Source organism: Felis catus, chromosome A3 (genome assembly GCF_018350175.1).
Source record: "Felis catus isolate Fca126 chromosome A3, F.catus_Fca126_mat1.0, whole genome shotgun sequence".
Lineage (NCBI taxonomy): Eukaryota > Metazoa > Chordata > Mammalia > Carnivora > Felidae > Felis > Felis catus.
In genome coordinates this window covers 68,235,355-68,262,720 of record NC_058370.1, presented here as the reverse complement: position 1 = coordinate 68,262,720, position 27,366 = coordinate 68,235,355, and the positions used below count along the sequence as shown (strand labels likewise).

The following is a 27,366-nucleotide window of genomic DNA, read 5'->3' as shown; positions in this document are numbered from 1 at the left end:
AATTTGAAAAGACATACGCATCCTTTTGTTTATTGTAGCATTATTTACAATAGCCTAGATATGGAAGCAGCCCAAGTATCCATCAATAGATGACTGGATCAAAAGAAGATGTGGTATACATATACAATGGAATATTAGTCATAAAAAGGAATGAGATCTTGCCACGGGAAAACAAGAATGGAACTAGAGGGTACTAGGCTAAGTCAAAGAAGTAAGACAAAGACAAACTCTATATGATTTTACTTATATGTATAATCTAAAAAATAATAATAAAACAAAAACAGACTCTTAAATACAGAGAACTGATGGTTCCCAGAAGAGTGATGGGTGGGAGGATGGGCAAGATAGGTTAAAGTAAGAGGTACAAACGTCCAATCATAAAATAAACAAGTCACAGAGACTAAAATATAGTATATGGAATACAGTCTATAATATTGTAATAACATTGTATGGTGACAAGTGATGACCACATTTATCATGGCGACACTGAGTAATATAGGCAATTGTTGAATCAGTATGCTGTACACCTAAAATCTAACTTTGTTTTCAACGTTTATTTATTTTTGGGACAGAGAGAGACAGAGCATGAACGGGGGAGGGGCAGAGAGAGAGGGAGACACAGAATCGGAAACAGGCTCCAGGCTCCGAGCCATCAGCCCAGAGCCTGATGCGGGCTCGAACTCACGCACCGCGAGATCGTGACCTGGCTGAAGTCGGACGCTTAACCCACTGCGCCACCCAGGCGCCCCTAAAATCTAACTTTGTATGTCAACAGAGATTGAGTATGATTGTTGTGGACCAGACCTGAATTCAACAATCTGATTTGCCACCTAATAGCTATGTCCTTGATCAAGTTACTAAGCTACTCTTAACTCAGTGCTCTCATCTATATAGGTAGATGCAAATATACTTACTTAAGGTGATTTTGCATATATTAGATAGTGCAAATGAAATATTTAGCACAATACCTCCCACAGCAAGCACTAAATATGACCACTGTCATCACCACACTAACTGTTCTATAATTATTAGATTACACACATACCTCTCACAATAGAATTAAAATTGGTGGTGCAGGAAATCTATCTTTCCTGCCACTGTTTTTCCTAAAACTTTAATGTGTGTTAAGTAGTAGATGGTCAATAAATGATTTATAAATAACTATACATAGGTTTCTCTCTCTCTCTCTCTCTCTCTCTCTCTCTCTCTCTCTCTCTCTCCTCCCTTCCTTCCCTACTTCCTCCCTCTCTATATATGCATAGGTATCATATAATTTTTAAAATGTTTCTTCTTTATCCCTGTGGATTTGTACATAATTGATCTTCTTTCACTTCAAGGAATTGTCCCATAACTGTACCTTTTTTTCAAATTATTTCCCATTCCTTATTTTCATGGTTAGAATATAAACTCATTAGTGTAGACACTGTGTTTTTTACCATTATGTAATCAGGACCTAGAACAGCATCAGACACATAAACAGGAACACAATAAGTATTTGTCAAAAGAATAAATAGATATTCTCTGAATTTCAAGATCTGCCTCTGGTCCTTTACATTGGATTCCCCTCTCTGGCTTGTCTCGATCCATTCAATGCTCTCCTTTACTATGATATGCACTGCTCTTATTTACTGCATTATACACTTTTTGAGGTAGAGTCCTCTCCACCCTGACCCAGTTCCAGTACCAAAAACTTTCGGTCCATTGACCAAAGAAGGAAGTCTACAAAAGAGTGTGCACACATTCTATTTGTGCTGGTATTCCAATGGATAATGATGATGTGTCAATTGAGATTACAGAACTCCTCGATTATATAAGGAACTGCTTAGATGGTGTCTCAACCTTCTACTGAGAGCGGGGCGGGGGGGGGGGGTTGGGATAGAAGCAGCTTTCTAAAAACCTTTCCCATCATGCCCACAGGTAGTTGCCAACTCCCCAACTATTCATCAGAGCAGCTTGCTGCTTCTTTGTAGCTTCCCTCTAAAGTAGGTGTTCTCGGTCTCCACTATGCATGAAAATAACCTCTGAGGCTTTTCAATAAGAATGCCTAGAGCACCTGAGTGGCCCAGTTGGTTAAGCATCAGACTCTGGCTTTTGGCTCAGATTATGATCCCATCGTTGGTTTGAGCCCTGCATAGGGCTCTGCACTGGCATCAGGGAGCCTGCTTGGGATTCTCTCTCTCTCTCCTCTCTCTGATGTCTCTCTCTCAAAATAAATAAATAAACTTAAAATAAAAAGAATGACTGACTGTGCCTCCTTGGCTCCCACCACAGTGGTGAGGTTTAGGAATTTGTAGTAATAATTCCCATAGGTAATTCTAATATGCATCCAAAGTTGAGAACCACTGGGTTGTAAAGAGTTCAAGTCCATTCAGACTAGGTTTTCAGGTACCAGAAATCCCAAACTCAAAGTCTTAAGGCACAACACACAAGACTAGACAGGGAAGGAGTTTAAGCAACCAGTTGTGTATGCCAGGTCTAAGGCTTCAGCCATCACTTAACTGTAGCCAGTTATAATTATGTGGGAAAGTAGCCCAGATCTTCTTAATCTTCAAGAGAAGCCATAATCTGCAATTTTAGATAAACTTTCACAATTTGAAGTGCTGGCAACCAATTCAAATTTCTTCAAAATACTGTATGGGGTAAACAAAACATGTCTTGATAGATTTCATTCATGGGCCAATAATCTGCAGTTTTCACTTTATACCAACTGTTCTACAATATCCTGAGAAATCCTTTCTATATTTTTCATCAAGAGTGTGTCTATTAAATAAATTCTTAGAAAGCTAGATTCCTTTTATATCATTCATGTATGTTGTAGGTGTTGTTTTGAACAAAACTGATTGGTATGGCTGGAATAATTCTAAAGGCCAATAAAGTATGTTATTTAAACTATGTGATGCTCAAATGCCTCAAGCAGAAAGCCATTGGTAGTGTGAACATCACTCCTCAATCTACCAATATGTAGTAATACCTGAAATATGCAAAGCACTGACTAGGCTCTTTGGAATAGAGATAGTGGCATAGTTCCTATTTTACAGAACCATGCCATATATTCAGAGAGGTAGGACATAGACTTATAGGATTTTAGTAAAAAAATAAAACATAGCCATTTACTAATGGTGAGAACAAGGCTAGATTTGAGTTTACCTGCAGGAAATAGAACATTTCATTGAAAAGAAAATGGAGGCAGATTGTGGAGTGCCTCAAATGTATGACAAATTAGTTAAGATTCCTAGAGGCAATGTCAAGCAATTGAAAGGGCTCTGTGTGTTTTTAATTTTTGTTGTTGTTTTTTTTTCTTTTGTTTTGTCTTGATTTTCAGTAGCAGAATATCATGGCAAGCAGTGTTTAGGAGGAGTATTCTGGTTATGGTAGATGAGACAGATTGCACAGTAGAAAACAGAGGAAGACAACCTGTTAGTAGGTCACAGCCAAGGTTACAGACATGAGGAGAGGAGGGGAGGATGGTCTGGCCTGGAAGGTAGCAGAGGGAGGGAAGGAAGGGTAAGCTCAAGTGATTTTGACCTTGACTAAAGAAAAAGGAGGGCTACCACTTATTCAGTAATCCCCTAGGATGATCTTTATTCCATGCTGAGGGCTTCACATAAAATTATCTCTTTTTGTTTAAAACAGAATATGACTGAAATGGGAGGCCACTTGAAGAGGATTCCACTATATAACCACACTAAAATTTATCTTATAGGGCCTTGGAGATCATCCAGTCCAACCCCCTCACTTTACAGAAGGGACTTGAATTTTCTCAGTCATTTACATACCTGGAACAGAGCCAGAATAGAGCCCTGATTTCTGATTTTTTACCCTAATGATCTTCACCACGTTGATTCCTTGTCCCAAGCTTTCATATAAATGGACTATAAATCAGGTACCAGATTCAGGTAAGAAAATGCAAGTGAACAAGTGATAAAATGAAAGTGAACAGGTGATAAAATGTGGTATAGAAAGTAATTCCATAACCACTCAATGCAAACAAGGGAGGAGGGAGCCAGAAAAAGAAAGTCTCCACAACCTTGATGTAAAGGTTGTACAGAAGAGGAGATAAAGTCAGCAGTGATATACAGTTAGCAGTAGTGCCTACATCCCTTTTATCAGCCCAGCACAGATGTTGAGATAAGAGGACATGAATGGAAATAAAAGGAAAGCAGATTCAAACTAGCTCTTAGAAAGCCCTGTTCACTGGAAGATGATAAAAGTGAAGAATTACCACTCTGGAAATGTTGTTGAGGGAAAAATCAGAGGGACTCAGGGAACAGTGAGGTGTCATTGGAGCTAGGTTTGGAGTGGTACCTGCCTCATGAGTTTCTGTCTCATAAATTTTTTTTCTTCTCAAGAAAAAATCATGTATTGTGAGTTGACACAACAGCATATGGCAGTGTCTGCCTCAGAGAGATTATCTGCAAGTTTAACCAAATAGATACTCTATGAAAACTCAAGACAAATGGAACTCCAGTCCTGTAGCCAGCCACTCTGGTATTATGAGACAATTACTAAGGCCGGACCCCTGAGTTGAAATGTTTCTTGGCTCCCATAAACCGTGCCAAAAGGGAGAGCCCAATTATCCACTCTGTCCTGAATTGCTCACCATCAGCCCATGTAATAAGAGTTAATTAAGGACAGGAAGTACAAATAAGAATGCTCTCCATGCCTTTCTATTCCTTGCCCTATTCAAGTTCCCCGCACTTTTTCTCTCACCAATAAAGCAATTACACAGGATGGCTTGGGTAAAGTTTTTACCAATTCAGTTATCATATTGATCAAGATAGATTCAGTAGGGTACCACCAGAAAGTAACTTTCTTCTTCACTACAACTGCCAGGCAAAATCACTTTGTTGCCTCCTTTTTCCGCACTGGAGAGAAATTTGGGGCAGGCATCATAGATGTTCCAGCCTCATAAATCAAAGTCCAGTGTTATCCTATGGACTGCTTCATACCCAGAAACCCCTGACTGAGGAAGAAAGAGTTTTGTCTTTCCTCATTTCCCTTTTTCCCCAATTGCCGCTCTCTTTGGCCTCATGTGGGTTGGGTCTAGGAGGGATACAAACTGGCTGGGAAGGTACTGCATCCTACTCTGAGGCCAGAGTGGCTGTCTGGACCCTCTGGGTGTTGCTGATATTCAAATGCCAATTCTTATTGTCACTGGAGCATATATGGGCTGCTCAGGATCCCTCCTGCTAGAAGTCTCCATCTGCAGAAGAACATTTCCCCCTCCCATCAGCTTCCAGCAGCCCACATTTGGAGTCAGTTCACTGTACAGGCAAGCCCATCTTCCTCACTATAAGCAGTTTAGCTCCCTTCTGCTGGCTCTAGGTCTGGCTCATGGGAAATCCACACAATTGTCTATAAAACTACAACTCTCTCCCAAAGCAACTGGATACTTCCTATCTTTAGAGGTCAGAATTGGGTCATGTTCCAGTCTCTGTTATCTCCCCCAAATTGCAGGAAACACATGTTAACCCCCTTAACTGGTTCTATTACCTCCCACATTTGACTTAAGATGAAGAACAAGGACCCACTCCACACCGTGGAAAAGGGACACAAAGAACACTCACAACTCTATCCCAAGAAATCCTCATGGGAGGCCCTGCAACTCCCAATGAATCCTTGGCATTTCCTTACACTGCCTGAAGGTGGGTGAAGGGCTAATGCCAGCTGAACCCATTTCTCCATATTTACAGTGACAGAGCACCTCACATCTAGACAGTTAAGATTCATGTGAAAATGTGAAGAGGTTCTAGAAAAATAAAGTAACTTAAAGTCAAAATATATGGAAATAACCCCTTCCTATTTTCCAATCTCTTCCTTCCTGCTCTTCCCTGCCCCACTGGCTTCAAGACCCATGTGTAAAAAAAGAAGAAATGCAACCAATTAGATACATGCATGATTTGGACTGTGGTATAGCTGTCTGCTGGATCACGGTAAACAGTCAAATCAAGTTATTTAAAATCTATTTTTTTCTGGGTGCTTTGCTCATTTAGTTCAATCCACCTCTTTGGATAGTTTTCCTAAACACATTCCCAGAAAGTTAATTAGAGTAAGAGTTTGATCTAAAGAGTGTGAAGCTCAAAAACTCTTGGCATTTTGAGGTCAGGAAGATGATCAATTTCTTTTTGTATATCCTTTGCCAAGCTGTTCTCGCTTTAATTTTTAAACTTGTGTGAAATTCAAAGAACACAGAGCCTAGTGTCATTTACACTTGGGCCATCATAAAAAGGCAGCTTTCTCAAAAAGAATATTGGCTGTTTTCCAGGATTCCAGCAAGCTTTTTATGGGATCTTTTAAACTATTCTCCTTTAAGCCAAAAAGGGAAATTAAATTTGGCCAAGGGTGAATGGACTGCCCAAGATATGAATTGCTTCTAACAGAGACAGAGTTCAAGGGAATCCTAAAGCTTCCAATTTCAGGGAAGAAAAAAAGTAAATCCCACCTACTCCATTTATCATGGAAGAGACATTAAATAAACTGCAATATACTCAAGAAAATTTTCTTTTCAGAGCCATTTTGATGAATTGTGCGTTTTTAGAGAAATCATTCAGACCCTTTATGCCCCCTTACAGAGGAGAGGTGCCATCTGACAAGAACAATATGATGATACTTTTAAATCACTCCCTCCATTTAAAAACAAATAAATGATGCTTTGGATATGGCCTGGTGAAAATTTCAATCTTGAAAAATTATGAAATATTTTAAGTATGAAGTGCAGAGAATAATATAATCAACACTCATAAAACACCCAACCCAGCTTTGCTTAATCTTAACTTTTGGTCATAACTGTTCAGATGGTTTTTAAAAATACAAAATATTTTAGATATGGCTGTGTCCCAGTCCTTTTTTCACAGAAGAAATAATACTTTGCTTATTTAGGTGTTGATCATTCTCAAATTTTCCTTTTGATAAATATATATGCATCTCTAAGCATGTTTTACAATATAGGTTTTATTATTCAGGAAAGGACAGAGGCCAACAGATCAGGAGACAACTGATCTTGAAAAGATACACTGTTATACTCACAGACCCCACACTATGTAGGGGCACATAGGGAAGCACCAGGAGGCAGAGGGAGCTGGGTCAGGGGAAATATGGCAAGAGCCTTTATTGTGGCTTCCATGGGAAGGAACTGATGAAACAGCGTAAGCAGGTTTAGGATCATCTGGTTTAAATAAAATTCCAAGGACTCTGGGGTGTAGGGCTGCCATGGGATAATTAGGGCAAGAGAATAGACTGTAAGGGGGCCTTGGGGAAGGTGGTTGGCCCTATTGACTCTGAATTAGTTGGTTTGTATATAAAAGCACACTCACAGGCTGCTTGTTTGCCATCTGGAGGAGTTAGCTAGAGCTGGTAGGAGTACGCCCTCCAGAGTCATCAAAACTCCAAGATATCCAAAACTCAAAAATACAGAATAAAAAGATATGATTTATTTGCAACAATATGCTATTTTGCAGGGTAGCCTTTATAAAAATCATATTCTATACATACTGCATGTATATGGCACTGGCTTTTTCCTTCAATATTATGCTTTAGAGATTTCTTCAGATTGTTGCATGCAGCTCTAGTCAGTTCATTTCTTTCCACTGCTTTATAACTTGGCTTTATAATTGACTGTGGTTCAATATATAACAGTTTATTAATATTTATTCATGCTCTTGTTCATGACCATTCATTTCTGATTTTTTACTATCATAAATTATGTTGCAGTAATTAATCTTTTACCTGTCTCCGGGTACACATGTAGCAGAAAGACATGGAATAGCTAAGTTCAAAGACATTTGTATCTTTGAATTTAACACATATTGCCCATGGCTACTCAAAGTACTCCTAGCAAATTACCCTTCCATCAACAGTGTAGAGAATGCCCTATTTTTCCATGGCCTCTCCAGCAGTGTTATTGTGAGGTTTTCCTTCTGATGTTTGCCAATATGATGATGTATAATGGTATCTAATTATTGTTTAAATTTGCATTTTCCTGACTGCTAATGAAGTTGAGCATCTTTTAATATGTTTACTGGTTGTTTGCATTTCCTCTTATAGAAGTTTCCTGTTTATATTTTGCCAATTTTTCTACTGCGCTGTATTTTTATTATTTTGTAAAGGTCTTTATATTCCGGATGCTAACACTTCGTTAGTTGTATGTATTGCAGATATCTTTCCCCAGTCCATAGCTTATCTTCTCATTCGTTTATGTATCTGTTTAACAGAAATTTTAAGTTAATATAGTCCAGGGTATCAACTTTTTGATTTTGGTGTACAGTTTTCTGTGTTATATTTAAAAGTTTTAGGAGTTTTAAACCTTTGATTTTTCCCATTTAGATCTTTAGTAAGCCTGGAACTGAGATGTTAGTATGGTAATGTTATCTTTTTCTACAAGCATAGTTTCAGCATCTCTGGTTGATTATTTCACATTTTCCTCCACTGATTTTTAATGCTACTCTGTCATTTGCCATTTCCTTTTGTTTATCATCTATTTTTGTAATCTTTATTCTCTTCCACTGCCCTAACTTCTTAATCCCTGTCAATACCACAGCATTTTAATCACATTTAATTTCTAAAACTTATATTGCCTGGAATGTCAATTCCCCCAATCTTGTTTTACATCTTCATAATTGTTCTGGCTATACTCTGAATGTTCTTCCATATGAATATTAATCACCTGGTCAATTTCCATCCACATATACCAAAAAAAAAAAAAAAAGGAAAAAGAAAAAAGAAAGAAAGAAAAGAAAACAAAAGAAAAGGCTATTGTGCCTCAGATGTGTCATATGCTTAATTTATATACTAATGTAGATTAAAACCAATACCTTCACGGGGTACTTGGGTGACTCAGTTGGCTGGGCATCCAACTTCGGCTTAGGTCATGATCTCATGGTCCATGGGTTCGAGCCCAAATCCGGCTCTGTGCTGACAGCTCAGAACCTGGAGCCTGCTTCGGATTCTGTGTCTCCCTCTCTCTCTGCCCCTCCCCCACTCATGCTGTCTGTCAGTCTCTCTTTCTCTCTCAAAAATAAACATTAAAAAATTTAAAATAAATAAATAAACATTTAAAAAATTAAAAAAAAAAACCAATACCTTCACAATGTTGAAAACTTCCCATGTAAAACTGTGGCATTTCTGTTTGTTCAGGGTTTGTTTTTTAAAAGGTTTTCCAGTTAAGTATTTGATTATTCTCCATATAACCCTAAACCTTTTTTTTTCTTATATTTCTTTTATTGAATAAGTTTTATGGCTATTATAATTGATACACTTTAAGATAATCTAAGAATGCAAATTATTTTGTGCACTAATTATACAGCCAGTTACCTTGCTAGACTTTCTCATTAGTTCTACTCCTAACCTCTTAAAGGAGAGTTATTTGTGTAGACAATAATGTTACCTATAGATGAGAGTTTTTCATCGATAATACTGATTTTTTTTTCTTCTTCTCTTAACTGTCTAGGCTAGTACATCTAACACAATACCGAACGGATAAGGTAATGGTAAACATCCTTGCCTCATTCCTAATTTTAAAAAGAATATCTCTAATACTTCACAATTGTGATATTTATTGCAATATTTGATAGATTTTTATTCCTTACAGATTAAGAATATTCCTCCTTTTCCTTGTTTGTCAAAAAGTTTTATCATGAATGAAATTTTTTATTAAATATATTTTCTATGCCTATTAAGAAAATCATGTGTTTTTTTCTCTTTTAATTTCTCAATGTGGAAATTTTACCAGCATTTTCTAATATTTAACAACCCTTGAATTCTAGGACAAACTCAAACTGGCAACATTATTTAGCCTCTATTGAGAACATATTGCTATTATACTATTTCAGATTTTTCCATTTACATTAATAAGTGAGATTGGCCTAATCGTTCTACTCTTTTATTGTCCCTGTCTGATGTTATTACTGATGTTATACAAGCCACATAAAATGGATTTGAGAACATTCCCTCTTTTCTTGGTCCCTGGAATAGTTTGTATAAGATTGAGATTTTCTATTATTCTAAAAAGGCATAATTTACTTCTAAAATGATATGATACTGGGGCATAAGAGTGGCTCAGTCAGTTAAGAGTCCAACTCTTGATTTCAGCTCAGGTGATCATCTCACCGTTTGTGGTATCAAGCCCCTTGTTGGGCTCTGCGCTGACAGTGCAGAGCCTGCTTGGGAGTCTTTCCCTCTCCTTCTTTCCATGTCCCTCCCCTGCTCTCTCTCTTATTCAATCAATCAATCAACAAATAAATAAAATCATATCATGTTAACCTTGTTTTGGGGTGGATGGGTTTTAAACTACAAACCCAATTTATTAACAGTTTTAGATTCATTCAGTTTTTCTATATCTTCATTAATCAATTTTGGTAAGTATATATCTCAAGGAAAATTATCCATATTGCCTGATTTTTTTTTAATTTAATGCTTTGAAATTGTTCCTAGGGCTCTCTAATTTAAATCCTGCTTCTCTGAAGGAAACCACCAACAAAATGAAAAGGCAACAAACAAGTTTTTTTTGTTTTGGTATGTGTGGATGGAAATTGTTGATTCACTATGTTGGACACCTGAAACTAATGCAGCATTGTGTCAATTATACCTCAAAAAAAAAAAAAAAAACAAACAACAACAAAAACAAAACTAATGTCTTTACCTAAGTGCCATTTTTCATAACTCTCGTTTTTTTTGTTGTTGTTGTTATGCTTTGTTTTTTTTTTTCTTGGTTGAAGTGGACAGATTTCTTTTATTCTATTGATCTTTCTAAAAAATTAGCTTTGAGTTTATTGATCTTCTCCATTATAATCTTTAATTTCTACTCTATTATTTTTTTCTATTCTCTTTAGGTTTCTTCTCTCAAGTCAAAGTTAAATTTTGAAATGTGTTTTAAAGTTAATCTCTTAGGTTCTCACTTACCTTATTTCTATAATGAAAACTTAGGGGCTCAGTTGGTTCAGTGTCTGAGTCTTGATTTCAGCTCAGGTCATCATCTCAAGGTTTATGAGTTCAAGCCCTGCATGACTCATAGAGACTCATAGAGCAGAGCCTGCTTGGGATTCTGTCTTCCTATGTGTCTGTGTGTGTGTGTGTGTGTGTGTGTGTGTCTCTCTCTCTCTCTCTCTCTCTCTCAAAACAAATAAACATTACATTTAAAAAATCATAAGTAAATAAATATGAAAATTCATCAAAAATAATGCCTTTACCAGTACTCCTGATTTAAAGGAAATCTCAACAAAACTTCATTAATTAGAGCTAGATCAGTAAAATCATAATCAATCAATTATCACAAAGTTGCTCGTTAAAACAGACCTGTAAGAAGGGTTTGCAACTTTAAGTGACTAATGGTTTCATTCAACAAACATTCAGATAAATGTACTTTTCTCTAACAATCATTTTTAGTGGTAAAGTTATAAGTCAAAGTCCTTGAAACTATTCTGATAAACCTTTCAATATTCTAAGAAAACTCCTTACTCATGTTAGCAATAAACTTATGAAGAAAATCTTTTAATTTTCTAAATATTTTTTCATGCTTATTTTTGAGAGACAGAGAGACAGACAGACAGACAGACAGAAGGGCAGAGAAAGAGGCAGATACATAATCCAAAGCAACTCCAGACTCTGAGCTGTCAGCACAGAGCCCTATGCGGGGCTCAGACTCACTAACAGTGAGATCATGACCTGAGTCAGTTGGACACTTAACCAAATGAGCCACCCAGGAGCCCTGAAACTTAATCTTTTATAATGAAACAAGTTAGTATAGGTTAAACTGTATCTATACATCAAGTTTTAATGTCTGGCTGAGTGTTTATCTTCTCAAAATACCTCTATCTCAACAGTCCCTCATTTTCCCAACTGTCTTATGAAATGACTTTTGAGTTTGTACTGTAAGTTCTACCCAGAAATGCAATAAAGAACTACCGACTTTATAGTTTTCTGTTTCCACTGTTCTGTTTTTGCTTCGTTTATTCACTGTGTTGAAAGGTAGCTTGTGAAATTTCCATCTTTTTTATTTCCATTTGGGTAAAATAATTTAAAGCCCTTAACTTCTCTGTACGTGGCAGCTTAGCTGCATCCTTGAAGTTTCATGTTGTATTTTCATTACAGCTCAATTCCAAATAATTCCTAATTATTATGTAATTTCTTCTGTGACCCATGTGCGACTTAAAAGAGTGGGGTTTTGTTTTGATTTAGTTTTTACTTTCTAGATGTTTGTACATGTGTTGTTGGAGGGAGGCTGTTAATTATTATCTCTTTTAACTAATTTCTAAGTAATTTAAATGTACCACATCAAAGACAATTATTTGTTCTATACCAATTGCTTTGTGACCTAATTCTTGGTCAATATTTTTTTCATTGTTCTTTGTTGAATAGGTGAGTTTTCCAACCATTATGAAAACCCACCTATTCAATAAGGAACGCTGATTTCTCTGTTCACTATTCCTTCTTGTTTTTGTGCCTTCCTACCAGATTATACTTTATTTCTCTAAAGGAATTCCTTTGCTGAAATTTCATTAATGGCTAACTAAATTTGTCTAAAAGCATCTTTATTTCATCCTCACATTTGAATGTTTATTTCTGGGTATAGGATTCTAACCAGGCAGTATTTTCTCTAATTATGAAGATATTTTTACAAAGTTTGCTGATTGTTTTTATTTGAAGATAATAGGTCTATTTCTGTTTTTATTTAAAATAGTTTTTCTTTTGACTCCACAGTTTTAATTCAGAGGTATCTGGAAGTAGATTTATTTTTGTTTTCCTTCCTAGGACTTGAGGTTTCAAAATCTGAGATTTAGGTCTTTTACAAATTATGGAAATTTCCAGATGTTAATTCCTTAAAAATTTCCTGTCTCCCATTTTCTGCCCCTTTTATTTTCTAGAATGCATAAGATAGTTAAATAGACAGCACAGAGAAATAAATCTTTACATTTCATCTTCTATATCTCATCTCACACAACATCTTAGCATCAAAACGCAAGTCCTTCACTACCAAGTCCAGAAACTGACCTCCTCCCTGAATAGTTTGGCTTCAATTTATCCTTTTAGAATTCTGTTTGCATTCACCACTCAGGGTTCCATTTGGTCTTCAGTTGCTTTACTTTGGGCCCCTGGGGATTTCTCACACTTTCTTATAAGCACAACTACGCAATTAAAGCAATATTTATTATGATTTATAGAAGACTTCTGGACAATTTTAGTGAAAATATCTTCAAGTTATCTAGTTCATAACATTTCGGTAAATGGAACTCAAGACTGTCTTTAAAAAAAGGCTTTAATTATGTTAATAGGTTGGAAACATTTAGGCATAAGTGTTTATAGAAAACTTGTATGCTACTAGTGTTGAATCAAAAAGCACTATCTAGTTGACTTAGTATTTGCTTTTTCAAGTTTGTTTTCATCATTCTTCTGTCTTGTGATAATAGGAACAAAAGAGTGATAGAAACAAAAGGGACTTGTCTATGTTACTTAAGACAAAATGAGTGCAAACCACAAGAGACTCTTAAATACTGAGAACAAACTGAGGGTTGATGGGAGGTGGAGGAGAGGGGAAAATGGTTGATGGGCATTGAGGAGGGCACCTGTTGGGATGAGCACTGGGTGTTGTATGGAAACCAACTTGACAATAAATTACATATAATAAATGAATAAATACATGTAAAAATATTTTTTAAAAAGATTAAATGAGTACCTTAACTTTGATTCTTTTCAGATGGGAGTTCTAGAAGTTGACAGTCTCCCAGGTACATAGTCCTTAATCTTAATTTATATCTCTTTTTATTTACATGGGTTTAGTATGACCTGATGGTTTTGAAGTCCAGGCTCAAATTCACCCACCTCTTCCAATCTTACTTTTATGTATTTATGTACTTTAGGATCTTTCTCACTTCAATATTTGCATAACATTTATAGTTATTACATCAACTGTTTTCTGGTATTCCAACATTTCTGGCTTTACCTTTCCACATATATAAACTCCTCCAAAGCAAAAACGGCACTTAAGATTCTCGCTCATGCTTTCTCCCCATAGAGCTGGTGCACCTGACAGCCAAAGGCAAGTAAACAAAGTTAAAGTAAAATATCGTTTGCTGGGATAATTTCATCTGCAATAGGAGTGTCACTAACACCAATAAGTAATAAGAGAATGAAGTAATGCAGGTTTGCAAAACTATCCAACTCCTCAGTGCTTATTTCATTCCTGCTGAAACACCGCCTTGTGGAAGGAAAGATTCGGGGAGGAGTTGGGAAAAGTACCTACTAATCAGTTACAAAGCAAGAGAAAGCCAGAAGAAGGAATAGTATTCTTGTCACAGAGATTCCAAAAGGGTCACTTATAATTCCACTCTCAAGCCTAGAACTCTCAGACTGAATAGCCATTCAAGAAAAAATTTGAGTACTTGCCACATACCAGACACTGTTTGAGGGCATTCGGTAGACAGTAGTAGACAAATCATACAAAAATTCCTGCCTTCACGGAGTCTGTATTCTAGTTATAGGCTAGAGATAAATACATATGTGAATACATACATACATACATACATACATACATACATACATACATACATAAAGTGTACAAAATGTCAGAAGTGTTGTGAAGAAAACTCTGAGCAGGAAAGACAGCCAGGGGCAAAGTAGGGGAGGTTGTCATTTTAAATAGGGTGGTTAGAAAAAGCATCACTAAACAAGTGACATTTGAGCAAACAGCAGACTGGAGGCGGCGGCCATGAGGATATCTGAGAGAGGAGCGCTCCAGGCAGAGAGAATTGCAAATGCAGAAACACAGGCAAGAAGGAACCTGGCATGTCCAAGAACTAGCAAGAGAGTACTGTGAAAAGAACAAGAGAAGCAAAGGGGAAAACTGTCAAAATGGAGAGTACAGGGTCTGTGGAAACGGAGAGCAGGGAAATCCATACATCACTGTATACAATGTGGGTTTTTTCCTGGAGGAGATGAGGAGCCACTGGAACAAACTTTGTGGAAGAGGGAAACAAGTATTTCAAGTAGAAGAAAATGGCAAAAACTGAAGGTGGCTGACGTTGAGAGTAGAGGTTTTTTGATGAAATAAATTATGGCATATTTGTATACTGATGGGCAGGCCTCAGTAGAGAAGCAAACATAGGTGAATAAAATGTACCCAAGAAAGGGGGAAATTACTGTTGTGGTTACCTCAACAAGAAGAGAGGAGACGAGATCTGATGTGGATTGGAGGCACTATTCTCAGCCAGGTCCAGAGTCCTGGTCACCCATGGTAACAGGAGGGAAGGCAGGGTATGGCTTCAGGTGCAGATGGCTTAGTGGCTACAAGCCATGTGAGAGCATGAAATTCTCTTCTATTAGGTTCATCTTCTCTTTGAAATAGGAAGCAAGGTCAGCTAAGAATGGCAAGGGAAAAGGTTTTGGGGGTTGGACTAGAGAAAGAAAAGAGGCCTCACACAAGCTACGGGAGGGCAACATGGAGTACTGATGATGAAAGTGTTCATATTCCAGCTCTGCCATGTATCAGCCAAGTGACCCTGGGCAAATCTACAGACCTCATTAAACCTGTTCCCTCTTAATGCAAAATGGGCATCACTGCTTTGTGGGGAGGATGATGAGAGATCATGTGAAAGCAATTGCAACTACTACTAAATGACAAGCACTTAGTATATGTTGGCTGTTGGCTGATAGTACACATTAGGCAATTACTTATCAGTGAATGGATAGGTTGTGATATTTTATGTCTACTCTCTTTTCAGGAGGTTTGTCCTCACCAAACTTCGAGTCATCCCAAAAGGAGCATTCTCGGGATTTGGGGACCTGGAGAAAATGTACGTACCTAACAGTGCTGTGTGTGAGTGCCTCAAATAGGCTATGGTCAGCAGCCTCACATCACATCCAGTGTGATGCTCTGTGCCTAGAAGCCAGAAAACTTCTGCACCTCCTCCTATTTTATTTCCTAATAGTGAGGGACCTTTCAGAGTATGGCTAATGAAAAGAGCATAAGGTCAATCTAAGCAGTCCTCACTTTTTCTTCTACAAGGCATTGCTCCAAAGTACCTGTGAGTGGAATTTTATAAACCAAACTGATTTTCTCTGCTGATACCTATTCTTTCTCAGGGATGTTGTCTATTATTTCTGAATAATTTTTAATTGACAACAGGGCCTAACATTTGTGTTCAAGATTCTCTAGACTTCTCTTTTCCAAGCCATGCTGACAAGTGGTAATTGATGTATCAACATTTACAAGCATCAGAAAAGTTTATAGCACTGAAGATTTCCTTTGAAAGGAGAAGACTCCTTTGCTAATGCAAACATTAACTCCTTACTGAGCTAGCTTAATGTAGGTGTATCCCCAATCAGGCTTTTCTCAAAATTAGGCACAATATTAAAAAGCAGAATAAATTCTGCCATGTTTAAAGTAACCCACTCTTAATTTGAGAAACTTAACAGAAGACCTTGGGGGAAAAGGAGGGGAAAAATAGTTTCAAACAGAGAGGGAGGCAAACCCCAAGAGACTCTTAAATACAGAAACAAACTGCAGGTTGACGGGGGTGGCAGAGGAGAGGGGGAAATTGGTGATGGGCATTGAGGAGGGCACTTGTTGGGATGAGCACTGGATGCTGTATATAACCGATTAATCATGGGAATCTACTCGTGAAGCCAAGAGCACACTGGATACACTCTATGTTAGCTAACTTGACAATAAATTATGTTTAAAAAAAATTTTTAATAAAGTAACCCACTATTCCTTTGAAGGCTCTTGACCCCATCTCCCACGTCTCTAGGGCCAGAAAAATGTGTTCTTCACCAGAGCAGCAGCCAGAACTCAGGACTTTAATACCAGTGAATACAGCAAAAGAAAGATGGATTACACAGAAAGGAATGATTTTTTCATCATAAGAAAGCAACCCCTCAGGTTACATGCTTTTCTCCTTCTTAAAGCCATTCAATTTTTCCTCTTGGTTCTTTCACCCCATTTAAGAATACTTGCTGAGGTCTGAAGAAGAAAGAAATCCATTAATAAAGGAAACACAGAGCAGAGAGAGTGGGACTATGTCTCAGCAATTACACCACCTGCTTAGAGGAAGGTGCTCAGAATCCTGGGTTTGAGGGCTAGCTTTGATATAAACTTACTGTGCAATCTTGATTAAATCACTGTATCTCTTGGTATCTTGGTTTCCCTATCTGTGGGTTAAGTAAGGAGTTTTTCACAAAGGAGATGATGGCTCCTGTGAACTCTAATTCCTAAGTGTAAGGACCCCCAGTTGGATGACAGCCTGGTTTAAATCCTGCAATCTTGGGATGCCTGGATGGCTCAGTTGGTTAAGCGTCCAACTTCAGTTCAAGTCACCATCTCACGGTCCATGGGTTCTAGCCCTGCGTCGGGCTCTGTGCTGACAGCTCAGAGCCTGGAGTTGCTTCAGATTCTGTGTCTCCCTCTCTCTCTGCCCCTCCCCCACTCATGCTCTATCTTAAAAATAAATAAACATTAAAAAATGTTTTTAAAATAAAACCTGCAGTCTTCAGGGTTTACCTTCTTGAGGATATTCAACACTCACAGGAATTGAGAGATAGGGCACTCAATGGAGCAGAGCTCACCGAGGAAAACAGGGAAGCAATAGAACTGGGGAGCTCTCTGCTCAAGGTATATTCCTACATGGGTTAGCTGTTGCCCTGCTTAGAACTGACATGTACTAGATGACTAGACTATTAGATACACCTCATCCCCAAGAAGCCTTATAATTGCATAGAAATTGTTCTAAAGACAGGAATATCAGATATCAAAAATAATCCACCTTAATCAAATTCAATCCAGCAGGTGTGACTGACCCTCGTTGGGTGTTCAGCATCAGACAGGACATTCCAGTAGTGATATAAATCGTTAAGCTGAGCTGACACAGCAATAATCCCAGAGACAGGGCAGCTGGCTTAAAACCTCAACTTCCTCAAACCTCAAACACAGCTTGTGCATTTCGACCTCATGACTTTATTCATCAGCCTATACTGACACAGCGAGATGCCTAAAATAAAATTAAAGTGATCTCATTTTTTTCAACACTTTGTATGTCCTAAGGCTTCAAAAACATTTCTTAGTAGAAGGCTTGTCACCAAACTGAACCCTGAACAGACTGTGCCCTTCAGTCTCTACGCTCCTTTCTTCCGTTGTCTCACCTTCTATTCTTGGTCAGTGATGGCTTCTTATCTCCTTTCCCGATCTATCCCCAGTATTTCTATTCACCTGGTTTTTAGCCAGTTTCATGAACTTAGTATCAGCTTCCTCCTCAATATTTCCTTCTCCATGAATCATAAAATCCCTTTCATTCATTCTGCACATGTAGCCAAGTTTCACCTTCTTTTGCTAAAAAGAAGGAGGGAAAAGCTTTCTGTATAAAGCCTGCCTTCCTTCCCTGCTACCTTCCCCTCTTTCTGGTCACCCCCACACTTGTGAAAGAACAGTTGCATTCACTAACCCCCTGCCCTTTCCTTTCACTCACTCTTTAGCCAGCCCTCTTGCTATTTGGCCACAAATTCTCTAACACCATGTAATCACTCTATGAGAGTTCCCAAAAATGATGGACCTGCCAGATCTCTTGACTTCTACTTTGTCTTCCTAGCACTTATCTGCAGCTTTTGACGTCACTGACTATTCACACCCTTCTTTACAATACTCATTCCCCTTATAATTTCAGTGACAACACACCCTCCTGTGTACTCTCCTAATGTCCCAGACTACTCCACTGACAGTTCTTTCCGTCTTTCTTATTCCTCGGCTGCCCTTCAAAAATTCAGATATTCCAGAGCTCCATTATTGGCCATTTTCTTTCTCATATTATACTCACAATCCCCAATCATTATTCATCAAATGATGTCTTACTATCAGGGCTCCAAAACCTTCTTCCATAACACCCATCTCTCTTTTGAAAGATAATTCTTGTTTTCAAATGGAAAAATTCCTAAACATCTATACCTCATTAAACTGCAAGTGCCTCAAATTTAATACATCTAGACTAGTTCATGATCTGTATCTTTAAATTTCTTATCTTCTCATATTGCCCAGTGAAGAACATTACCATCTGCCCAAACTCCCATGCAGGAAAATTCAGTATCCCTTGACTTTCCCTTAAACCCAGGTCCTTTTCCAGTCCTATTGACTCTTTCTCAAAAATATTCCTGGAAACCAGCCCTTCTCTCCCTCCAGCTATTATATCCAAAGTCTCATTAACACTTACATAGCCTGTTACACGAGGCTGCTATGCCCATCCCAGGTCTGATCTCCCCAGCTCCCTGCTGCCAGACCCACACTGCTCAAACTCTCTTACAGAAGAAACTGGAGGGACTCTCATTGCCACAGGCTTTAGTCTTAAGTGGCACAAAAATCAAAGCCCTTTCTATTTCCATCATATGCACTGTTTACCCCACATTTTTGCCAAGCAGGAACGTGTGCCGTTTCCCATTTCATTACCAGACATCCCGTTACTTACATAAAACAAGATAGCTGTTCTTTGGATGGTGCCTGGCACATAAAGGGATCAAAAAGTAGTTGCAAGGAGGGGCACATGGGCGGTTCAGTCAGTTAAGCATTTGACTCTCTTGGTTTCAGCTCAGGTCATGATCTCACAGTTCGTAAGATTGAGCCCCACGTTGGGCTCTGTACTAACAGCAGGGAGCCTTCTTGGGATTCTCTCTCTCCCTCTCCCCCACTTGCACTCTCTCCAAATAAATAAACATTTTATTAAAAAGTTGCTGGTGAATTAATTAACAAAATGCACTTCCACACTGGTCTTATGTAGATGCTGTCCCTCTGCCTAAAATTTCACTCGAAATTTGAATAGAAATCCTGCTGATCCTCCAGTGTCCAGATTAAATGTTTACTCCTCTGTACAGCCTTTCCAGAATGCTCTCAGTACTTCCAAACCATAATCTTGTGTCCACCATACCAAGAGCACTATTATCAGATTGTATTCAGAATTCACAGTTTTTCTAGATCTCTTGATTGATCTTTAAGGGCAAGGTCAGAGTGTAACTTTGTATTAAAGTACAACACCAAGTTCTGTTTTTATCTCCTTGCTATACCTCTCATCTGTCCACTTATCTCCTCCAACTACCATCAGCTTTCCCAAATGACTGCAAGAGTTTTCAAGCATGCTGCCCTGTCCTCCAGCATGCTCTGCACTCACCCTCATCCATTCTCTAAGTGGCAACCACAGTGATATTATCTAAATTCCCATCTAATTATGTCCACTTCCACATCTGTCCTGCCACATACACACACCATGCCTTACCATTGCTCTTCACATTTAAAAAGAAAAAAGATCTCTCACACTCTCTCCTTTTATCAGTTCATAAAACGTACCATGTTATCTGCCTACCATGAACCTTGCTCGGTGCAGCTCATCCCAACTAGAATATCTCTTCCACTTTGCACTCTCAATTTGGTCGGTTCCTACCCATCCTTCAGATTCCCATGCCAGAGTTACTCACCTAGAAAAGCCCTCCCTGACCTCTCCAATTAGGAAAAACCCATTACTATATACATTCTCCTACCACCACTAGACTCTTTGAGCGGACTTTCATTTTAGCAATTTTATACTTATTTTATGGGATAATTTAATTTCTAACTCCCCTACCGGACTGTCAAAGGACATGATTGTTTTATTCAGTACTGGATCCTTGGTGCCTTGCACAATAAATAACTGATAAATGCATAAATAAAAATGAAGAAATATAATAGTTGGGAAGACAAGATATCCAGATATCAAAATATTAAATAATATGAGTGATAGTGATAAATAATGTAGAAGTAGATAGGCATACAAACACTGGTTGAGAATCTACTATGATCTAGGCATTTATATAGTTACAGTTTAAAATGTAACTCAGAGGGCGCCTGGGTGGCGCAGTCGGTTAAGCGGCCGACTTCAGCCAGGTCGCCATCTCGCGGTCCGTGAGATCGAGCCCCGAGTCGGGCTCTGGGCTGATGGCTCAGAGCCTGGAGCCTGTTTCCGATTCTGTGTCTCCCTCTCTCTCTGCCCCTCCCCTGTTCATGCTCTGTCTCTCTCTGCCCCAAAAATAAATAAAAAACGTTGAAAAAAAAATTTTAAATGTAACTCAGGACAAAAATGCACAAGATAATATGTTCTAAGTCAGTGATACAACCATTGTGTTTGTTAGGACACTTTCTACTGTGAGACGCCGAAGAAAATAAACCTCAAATAGGCTTAAGGAAAGGAAGGAAATTTAATGGCTCATTTAACATGATGGTCAGAGAGGACGAATAGCTTTAGCAAACATTCTATTCAGGTTTCATGTCCTTAGGACTTAGCCTCCCTCTCTCAGGTCTCCCTTCCACTATGTTAGCTTAAGTCCTTAGTCCCACCCTGGTGGCAACATGCCAGCAGCAATCCTGTTTGCACATTTCTTGGGTTCTATTCAGAAGGAAAGATTTGACCTTTTTTTTTCTCAATCTCATAAAAGTCTTAAGATTTGTATAATTCATTTAGATCACACAATCATTCTTGGACCAACCACTACAACTAAGGGAAGGCAATACTCAAACTGGCTGTGGCCTGGGTAATGGATTCCATTCTCAGATTTGAAAACACCCATCCCAACCACATGCACTTGGAGTGGGTGAGGGAGAGTCACAAACAAAACCTGAGGCCACTCCTGGGGAAAAAAAGTGGGGGGGGGGGGGGGAGACTAAGTGCTGGTGGCTGCAAACAACTCACATCTTAAAATTAGTCCTGTTCTCTGGGGCGTCTGGGTGGCGCAGTCGGTTAAGCGTCCGACTTCAGCCAGGTCACGATCTCGCGGTCCGTGAGTTCGAGCCCCGCGTCAGGCTCTGGGCTGATGGCTCAGAGCCTGGAGCCTGTTTCCGATTCTGTGTCTCCCTCTCTCTCTGCCCCTCCCCCGTTCATGCTCTGTCTCTCTCTGTCCCAAAAATAAATAAACGTTGAACAAAAAAAATTAAAAAAAAAAATTAGTCCTGTTCCCAAACCCAAGAGAGGTTTCTGTGGCCTGGGTGGTTGAGGATTTGATAAGTTTGGTTCTTTCCCCTGCCTCCTGTTAGAATGACTTAAAGAATCTAGTAATTTTTCCCAACCCATGCTGATGATTCTTCTTTTATTAACCCAGCTTAACCTAGCCCCTCTGCTTTTATAAGGAGCCAAACAGATAAGGAGTCTTTCTGGTAGAAGGCAAGCTTCTCCCTGGAAATGAAATGATCACTCTTCACATTGCAGCTTTACTCAGCATCACTATCTCAAACCTTCCTACTCTTTGGGACTAGCTGGGGGAAAAGAAACCATTAAACTCTCTGCAATGTGAAGTGGCTTTGCAAAGTGCACTGTAAACTGTTTACATTGTCTTTAATTACTTCAGAGCCATATGTCAGCTTGGTATAAAGTGTGAAGATTACACTGAATAGGGTGGGGGGAGTAGGTGACAAGGTGGTGATTTATGGTAACCAGAAAAATTATGTATGGAAATGAGTGCAATTTAAAAACACATCTACGTGCTATTATAACACTGGAGGGGGAAGAAAAGCCAGTTTATAACAAAATATCTTTGAAAATAGGAGCATGATGAATATGTAAATGAGACCAATCAACATCAGCTGAGATATGGTATATGCAGATGAGACGGCAATGAGCCAAAATGTGAAATAGCTCCCAAGCCATAAATATGAACCATATAAAATTCATTTGAAATATTCATGATAACATAAGGACAAAAAATATAATCAAGTGATTTATTTACATTTAAAAATGAGAATGCTAGTCTAACACCCCAGCCTCCACCCCCAGATCACTGGGGAAAGAAAAGTTAACAGAGGGACTTCTAGAAGAAATTTATTAAATGAGAACCAATGCAAGAACACTAAAAAAGTTGAGGACCCTTCAAATTCTCAGTTCTTTGCACTTACTCAAGCACAGATAAAAGGAAAGGAAACAAATCAGGTAATCAAAACTGTATTGCTAGAAATTTGGGCTCCAATCTGCTTTGCCTCCCTGAGCACCTGCTTGTTGGATAATGTAGGTCCATTACCTCCCCATCTTTCTATGTTTCCAAGTTAATAGGCAAAGGAGTCTTGAGTCTCACTTGCTGAAATAAAGCAAAAGGGGTAGGCTGAAGATGCAACAGGCTGCTGATTAACAACTAGAGGCCAGTGTTGGAGCAATTAGATCCTTGAATGGGAAGACAGGATATGAATCCTTGGGCATACAAAGGATAATGAGGCTCAGTGGTTCTCATCTCAGGCAGTGCTTTAGAATGCCCTGGGTTGTTTTTTTTTTTTTAATAATCCACAGGACTACCATTTCTAGGGATTTTTCATCTGTCTGTGGTGGGGCCAAGCACTGATCATGTTTTAATACCCCTTTGATGATTCTAATGCACATCCACTGTTGGAGCCCCTGAGGTGGATGATTATTTAGGCCTGAATCCCATTTGTAGAAAGAATATTCACAAATGTAGGTAGTACGTGTATGTATGGTGTGGCTGGAGAACAAATAAAAGGAGGGTGGTAGGAGAATAGGGCAAAGAAGAAGCTGGGGTGAGATCATAGAGCACCTTAGAGATCATGGGGACAAGTCTGAGTGTCATAGTTAATCATGGGGATTAAATGGGTTATTTTGAACAACCAGGTGAATAATTTGATTTGCATTTGTTAAAGATAACTCACACACAGATTTTTGTTAGTATTTCATTAAGGATTTTTGTCTATATTTGTAGAGCTATTAGTCTAGATGGCATTGTCAGGATGTGGAGCAACTAGAACTCTCATACACACCTGCTGAGGATGTAAAATGGTACAACCTCTTTGGAAAATAGTTTGGCGGTATCTTATAATGTATTTACCCAAGAGAAATGAAAACATATGTCTACCCAAAGACTTGTTGAAGAATGTTTGTAACAGATTTATTCATAATAGCTCAAAACCACAAACAACCCAGTACTCATCACCAGGCCAGAAGGTAAGCAAATTATGTTTTACCCATGTGACAGAATACTACCCCAAAATAAAAAGGAATAAACTGCTAATACAACAACATGAATGAATCTCAAAAGCATTATACCAAGTAAGAAAGCCAAACACAGAAAAATATACTCCATATAATTCTATTTAGATGAAACTCCTTAAAAAAAAAAATCTACACTGGTGCCAAAAAGCAGATCAGTAGTTGCATAGGGCCAAGTGTGATAACTGGAGAATGTCTTGGAAGGGGAACAAGGAACTTTCTAGGCTGACAGAGATGTTCTATATCTTGATTGTGGTGGTTGTTAGAAAATATATCCATTTGTAAAATCTTTAACAGTTAAAATGAGTGCATATTATTTGTCAAATTATACTTAAGTAAAGTTGATTTTTTAAAAACAATTAGTACCTATTTGGAGCCAGTTTTAAACACCACATCTCAGTTAATCTGCACTTTATAGACAGGGATCTAACATTCAGCAAGGTTAAGCAACTAACCAGCATCAGAGGATCCTTCAGTGGTTAAGCTAGGATTGAATCCAAGGTAGTCTGGTCCTTTCTGCTACAAAAAGCTTCCTTTTTATTGGCATCCACCATTTCCCAGAATTATTCTACTAAAATAAAGGAGTGACCAACGGAAGGATTATGGCTGTGAAAGCTTCCTTCAGTATCATTTATAATTAGAAAAGAGGATTTCTATACCTAAGCACTTGGAACTTCCATAAACCAGAACCTAAAATCATTTTCTGGGGGAACAGTCTTAGAAAGGAGCAAATCTCTTCTTGCAACATTTTTTGCCTTCCACTTCCAGTGTGCCAACTCATTTCTGGGTAAAGCTCTTGCTGAGACTGGCCTAAATCCAAGGGTTTACAAACTGTGCTGCCTGTTAAGTTGCAAATTAACTTAGTCAGCAGTTGGGAAATGTACAATTAGGCCAATTAAGTTGTCATTATTGACCCAGGTCAAACATGAGTTAGTGTCTAGAAGGTGAAAGTCCTTGTCTCATCTCCTGTTCTCCATAAATATTCTGAAAGTATTTTTTTTTTTTATTTATTGCTTCAACCAAGAATACAAGAAGCTGTTTTCTTCTCACATTTTGGGTTGATGTGGTTTTAGCGTTCCCATTAAGTCCCCTTATTTCAACTGTTTCTAGGTAAGTCCTTAAAATAAACTTTACAATATCTAATGGCTGCCCAGCTCAAAAAGAGAATAATTTATTAGCTTCACACTTATGTATTTAGGTTTTTACGCATTTTGGTTTTGTTTTGATTTCTTTTTAAGAAAACATTTTTAATGTTTATTTTCATTTTTGAGAGAGAGCGAGAGCTAGCATGCACTTGAGCAGGGAAGGGGGAGAGAGAGAGAGAGGGAGACACAGAATCCTAACTCCAAGATAGGGACCTGAGGCGAAGTGGACACTTAACCAACTGAGCCACCCAGGCACCCTTGCTTGATTTCTTTTTATGTGTTGGGGGGATGGAAGAGGGGAAGTGTAATAGGGGAGGCAGAATTCCTGAGATATAGTGATCTTATGGATTCCCCCAACCCTGTATTCATTTTAACTCTCCACATCTTAGTCCCTTTATACTTTATTCATAAAAATAGTATAGGGATTCCTTGCTGGAAGGGATTACAAGTAAGGGAATACTGGAAGAATACAGGTGAAAGCCCCACTGTTTACTCTGCTTGGGCTGCTATAATAAAATACCAGACTGGGTGGCTTAAATAACATTTATATCTCACAGTTCTGGAAGCTAGAAGTCCAAGATCAAAGTACCAGTATGGCCAGTTCTGGTGAGAACCCACTTCCTGGCTTATAGACAACTGCCTTCTCACTGTATCCCCACATGGCCAAGAGCACTGGTCTCTCTATCCCATTATAGGGGCACCAACCCCATCAGAAAAGCTCCACTCCCAAGACCTCATGCAATTTCTTCCCAAAGCCCCACCTCCAAACACCACCACAGTGGGGACTGGGGCTTCAATATATACATTTGGGTTGGGGATGGAGAGAAAAAGACACAAACATTTAGTCCATAGCACCAACTGTGACTAGCAAGCATATAGTAATAAAGATGTGTATTATAGATGCTCTTTTGCTTGGGAAGGCACAGATATGCTGTCATTTACATATTCCATCTCTAGGATCCTCCACCCACTTGACACTCCAAGACTTATGGTCCTGGCAACCTCCACCTGGCAGCTTTCATTCAGCAGCTAAGACTTCCAGGTACCAAGATTTAACAGAGGTTACTAAAACAAGGCTTCTCTGGCTTGCCATCAAATGTAATTTTCTTCTATTCTCTAATCAACAGCCAAGCAATATCATCTTTTCTATCTTTCAAGACTTCTGCTTCAGCCATGTTTGTCCTTCTGACCTTTCTTGACAAGCCAAGTTGTGGAGGGACTTTCAAATGTGTTATATTTGTCAGTGCTCACAGATATACCCGAAAATGAACAAGACTTTTTTTTTTCTCTCTGCCAGTAACTTAATGTTTGTCTCTACTTGGAGAAGATACAATTAAGGCAGCATAATACTCAAGTTAAAAATAGCCTCCTGGCTCTGCCCTGGAGACTCTTGGTAGGTTTTTTTTTAATAGAATGGTATTAAAATAAAAAGATGCAATCTAAATGTAAGCTCCAATCGATGCACAAACTACTTATTTTTATTTCCTCATTTAGCCCATGCCCATCACAACCACATCCATCTGGACTGTTTATGACTTAATAAGATGCTTTAAACAGTAAAAGACTCAAATAGAATATGGACCCACTTGCCTGCCCACCCCTTCTCCCCTCCTACCCCCCAGCAAATAAACTACCTGAATCTCACACTTCATAAACCTCTCCTTTGGTACTCGGCTCCACCCTGGCCAGACTACATAGAAATCAAATGATCAGAGATGTGTTTTTATAGTTCAGAGCATTCCAGAAGTTAAACAGGCAGAGAGAAAGAACATAAGAGGGAAAAAATGCCAGAGGAGCCTAAATGAATAAAGTGGAAGTTAACCACCCCAGTGGGTCTGAGATTCTGAGAGAGTCTGGGCAGAGAGATAGCAATTGTTGATGCCAAGTGTTTTATAAACATGTAATTTGCACTTGGATGTGAACGTGTTTTGAAAAGTTAAAAGTGCATACAAATGCAAGGTATGAATAACAAAGAGAGAACATTTGCTCTGCTTCCCATTCCTGGAGCTCAGCTCAACAACACAATGACTACTGATCTTGCCTTTCCCTCTTCTCATATTCTTTCAAAGCACCAAGCACACGGCTGGGCACACTAGAAGGAAAACAGAAGGCAACGTCTGTGAATTTGGCATCTCTAACTCTTGGATTCTTTCCCAGCCTTTCAGAACCTTTCCCCCAAATAAGATCTCAATATTTTTTTTAAATCTTTTTCTTTATTCTTCTTCTTCAGTAAAGATAACAGCATC

At 38.6% G+C, this 27,366-nt stretch overlaps 1 protein-coding gene across 4 annotated transcripts in view; it reads left to right on the top strand.

Moving 5' to 3' along the window:
- The window catches only part of FSHR (follicle stimulating hormone receptor), a 175,333-nt gene that overhangs the window by 63,073 nt on the left and 84,894 nt on the right, over nt 1-27,366 (top strand). For all 4 annotated transcript variants that reach the window (XM_045053324.1, XM_006930085.4, XM_019826174.3 and 1 more), the window contains 1 exon segment: nt 15,711-15,782. In XM_045053324.1, coding sequence (XP_044909259.1) covers nt 15,711-15,782 — 72 coding nt within the window.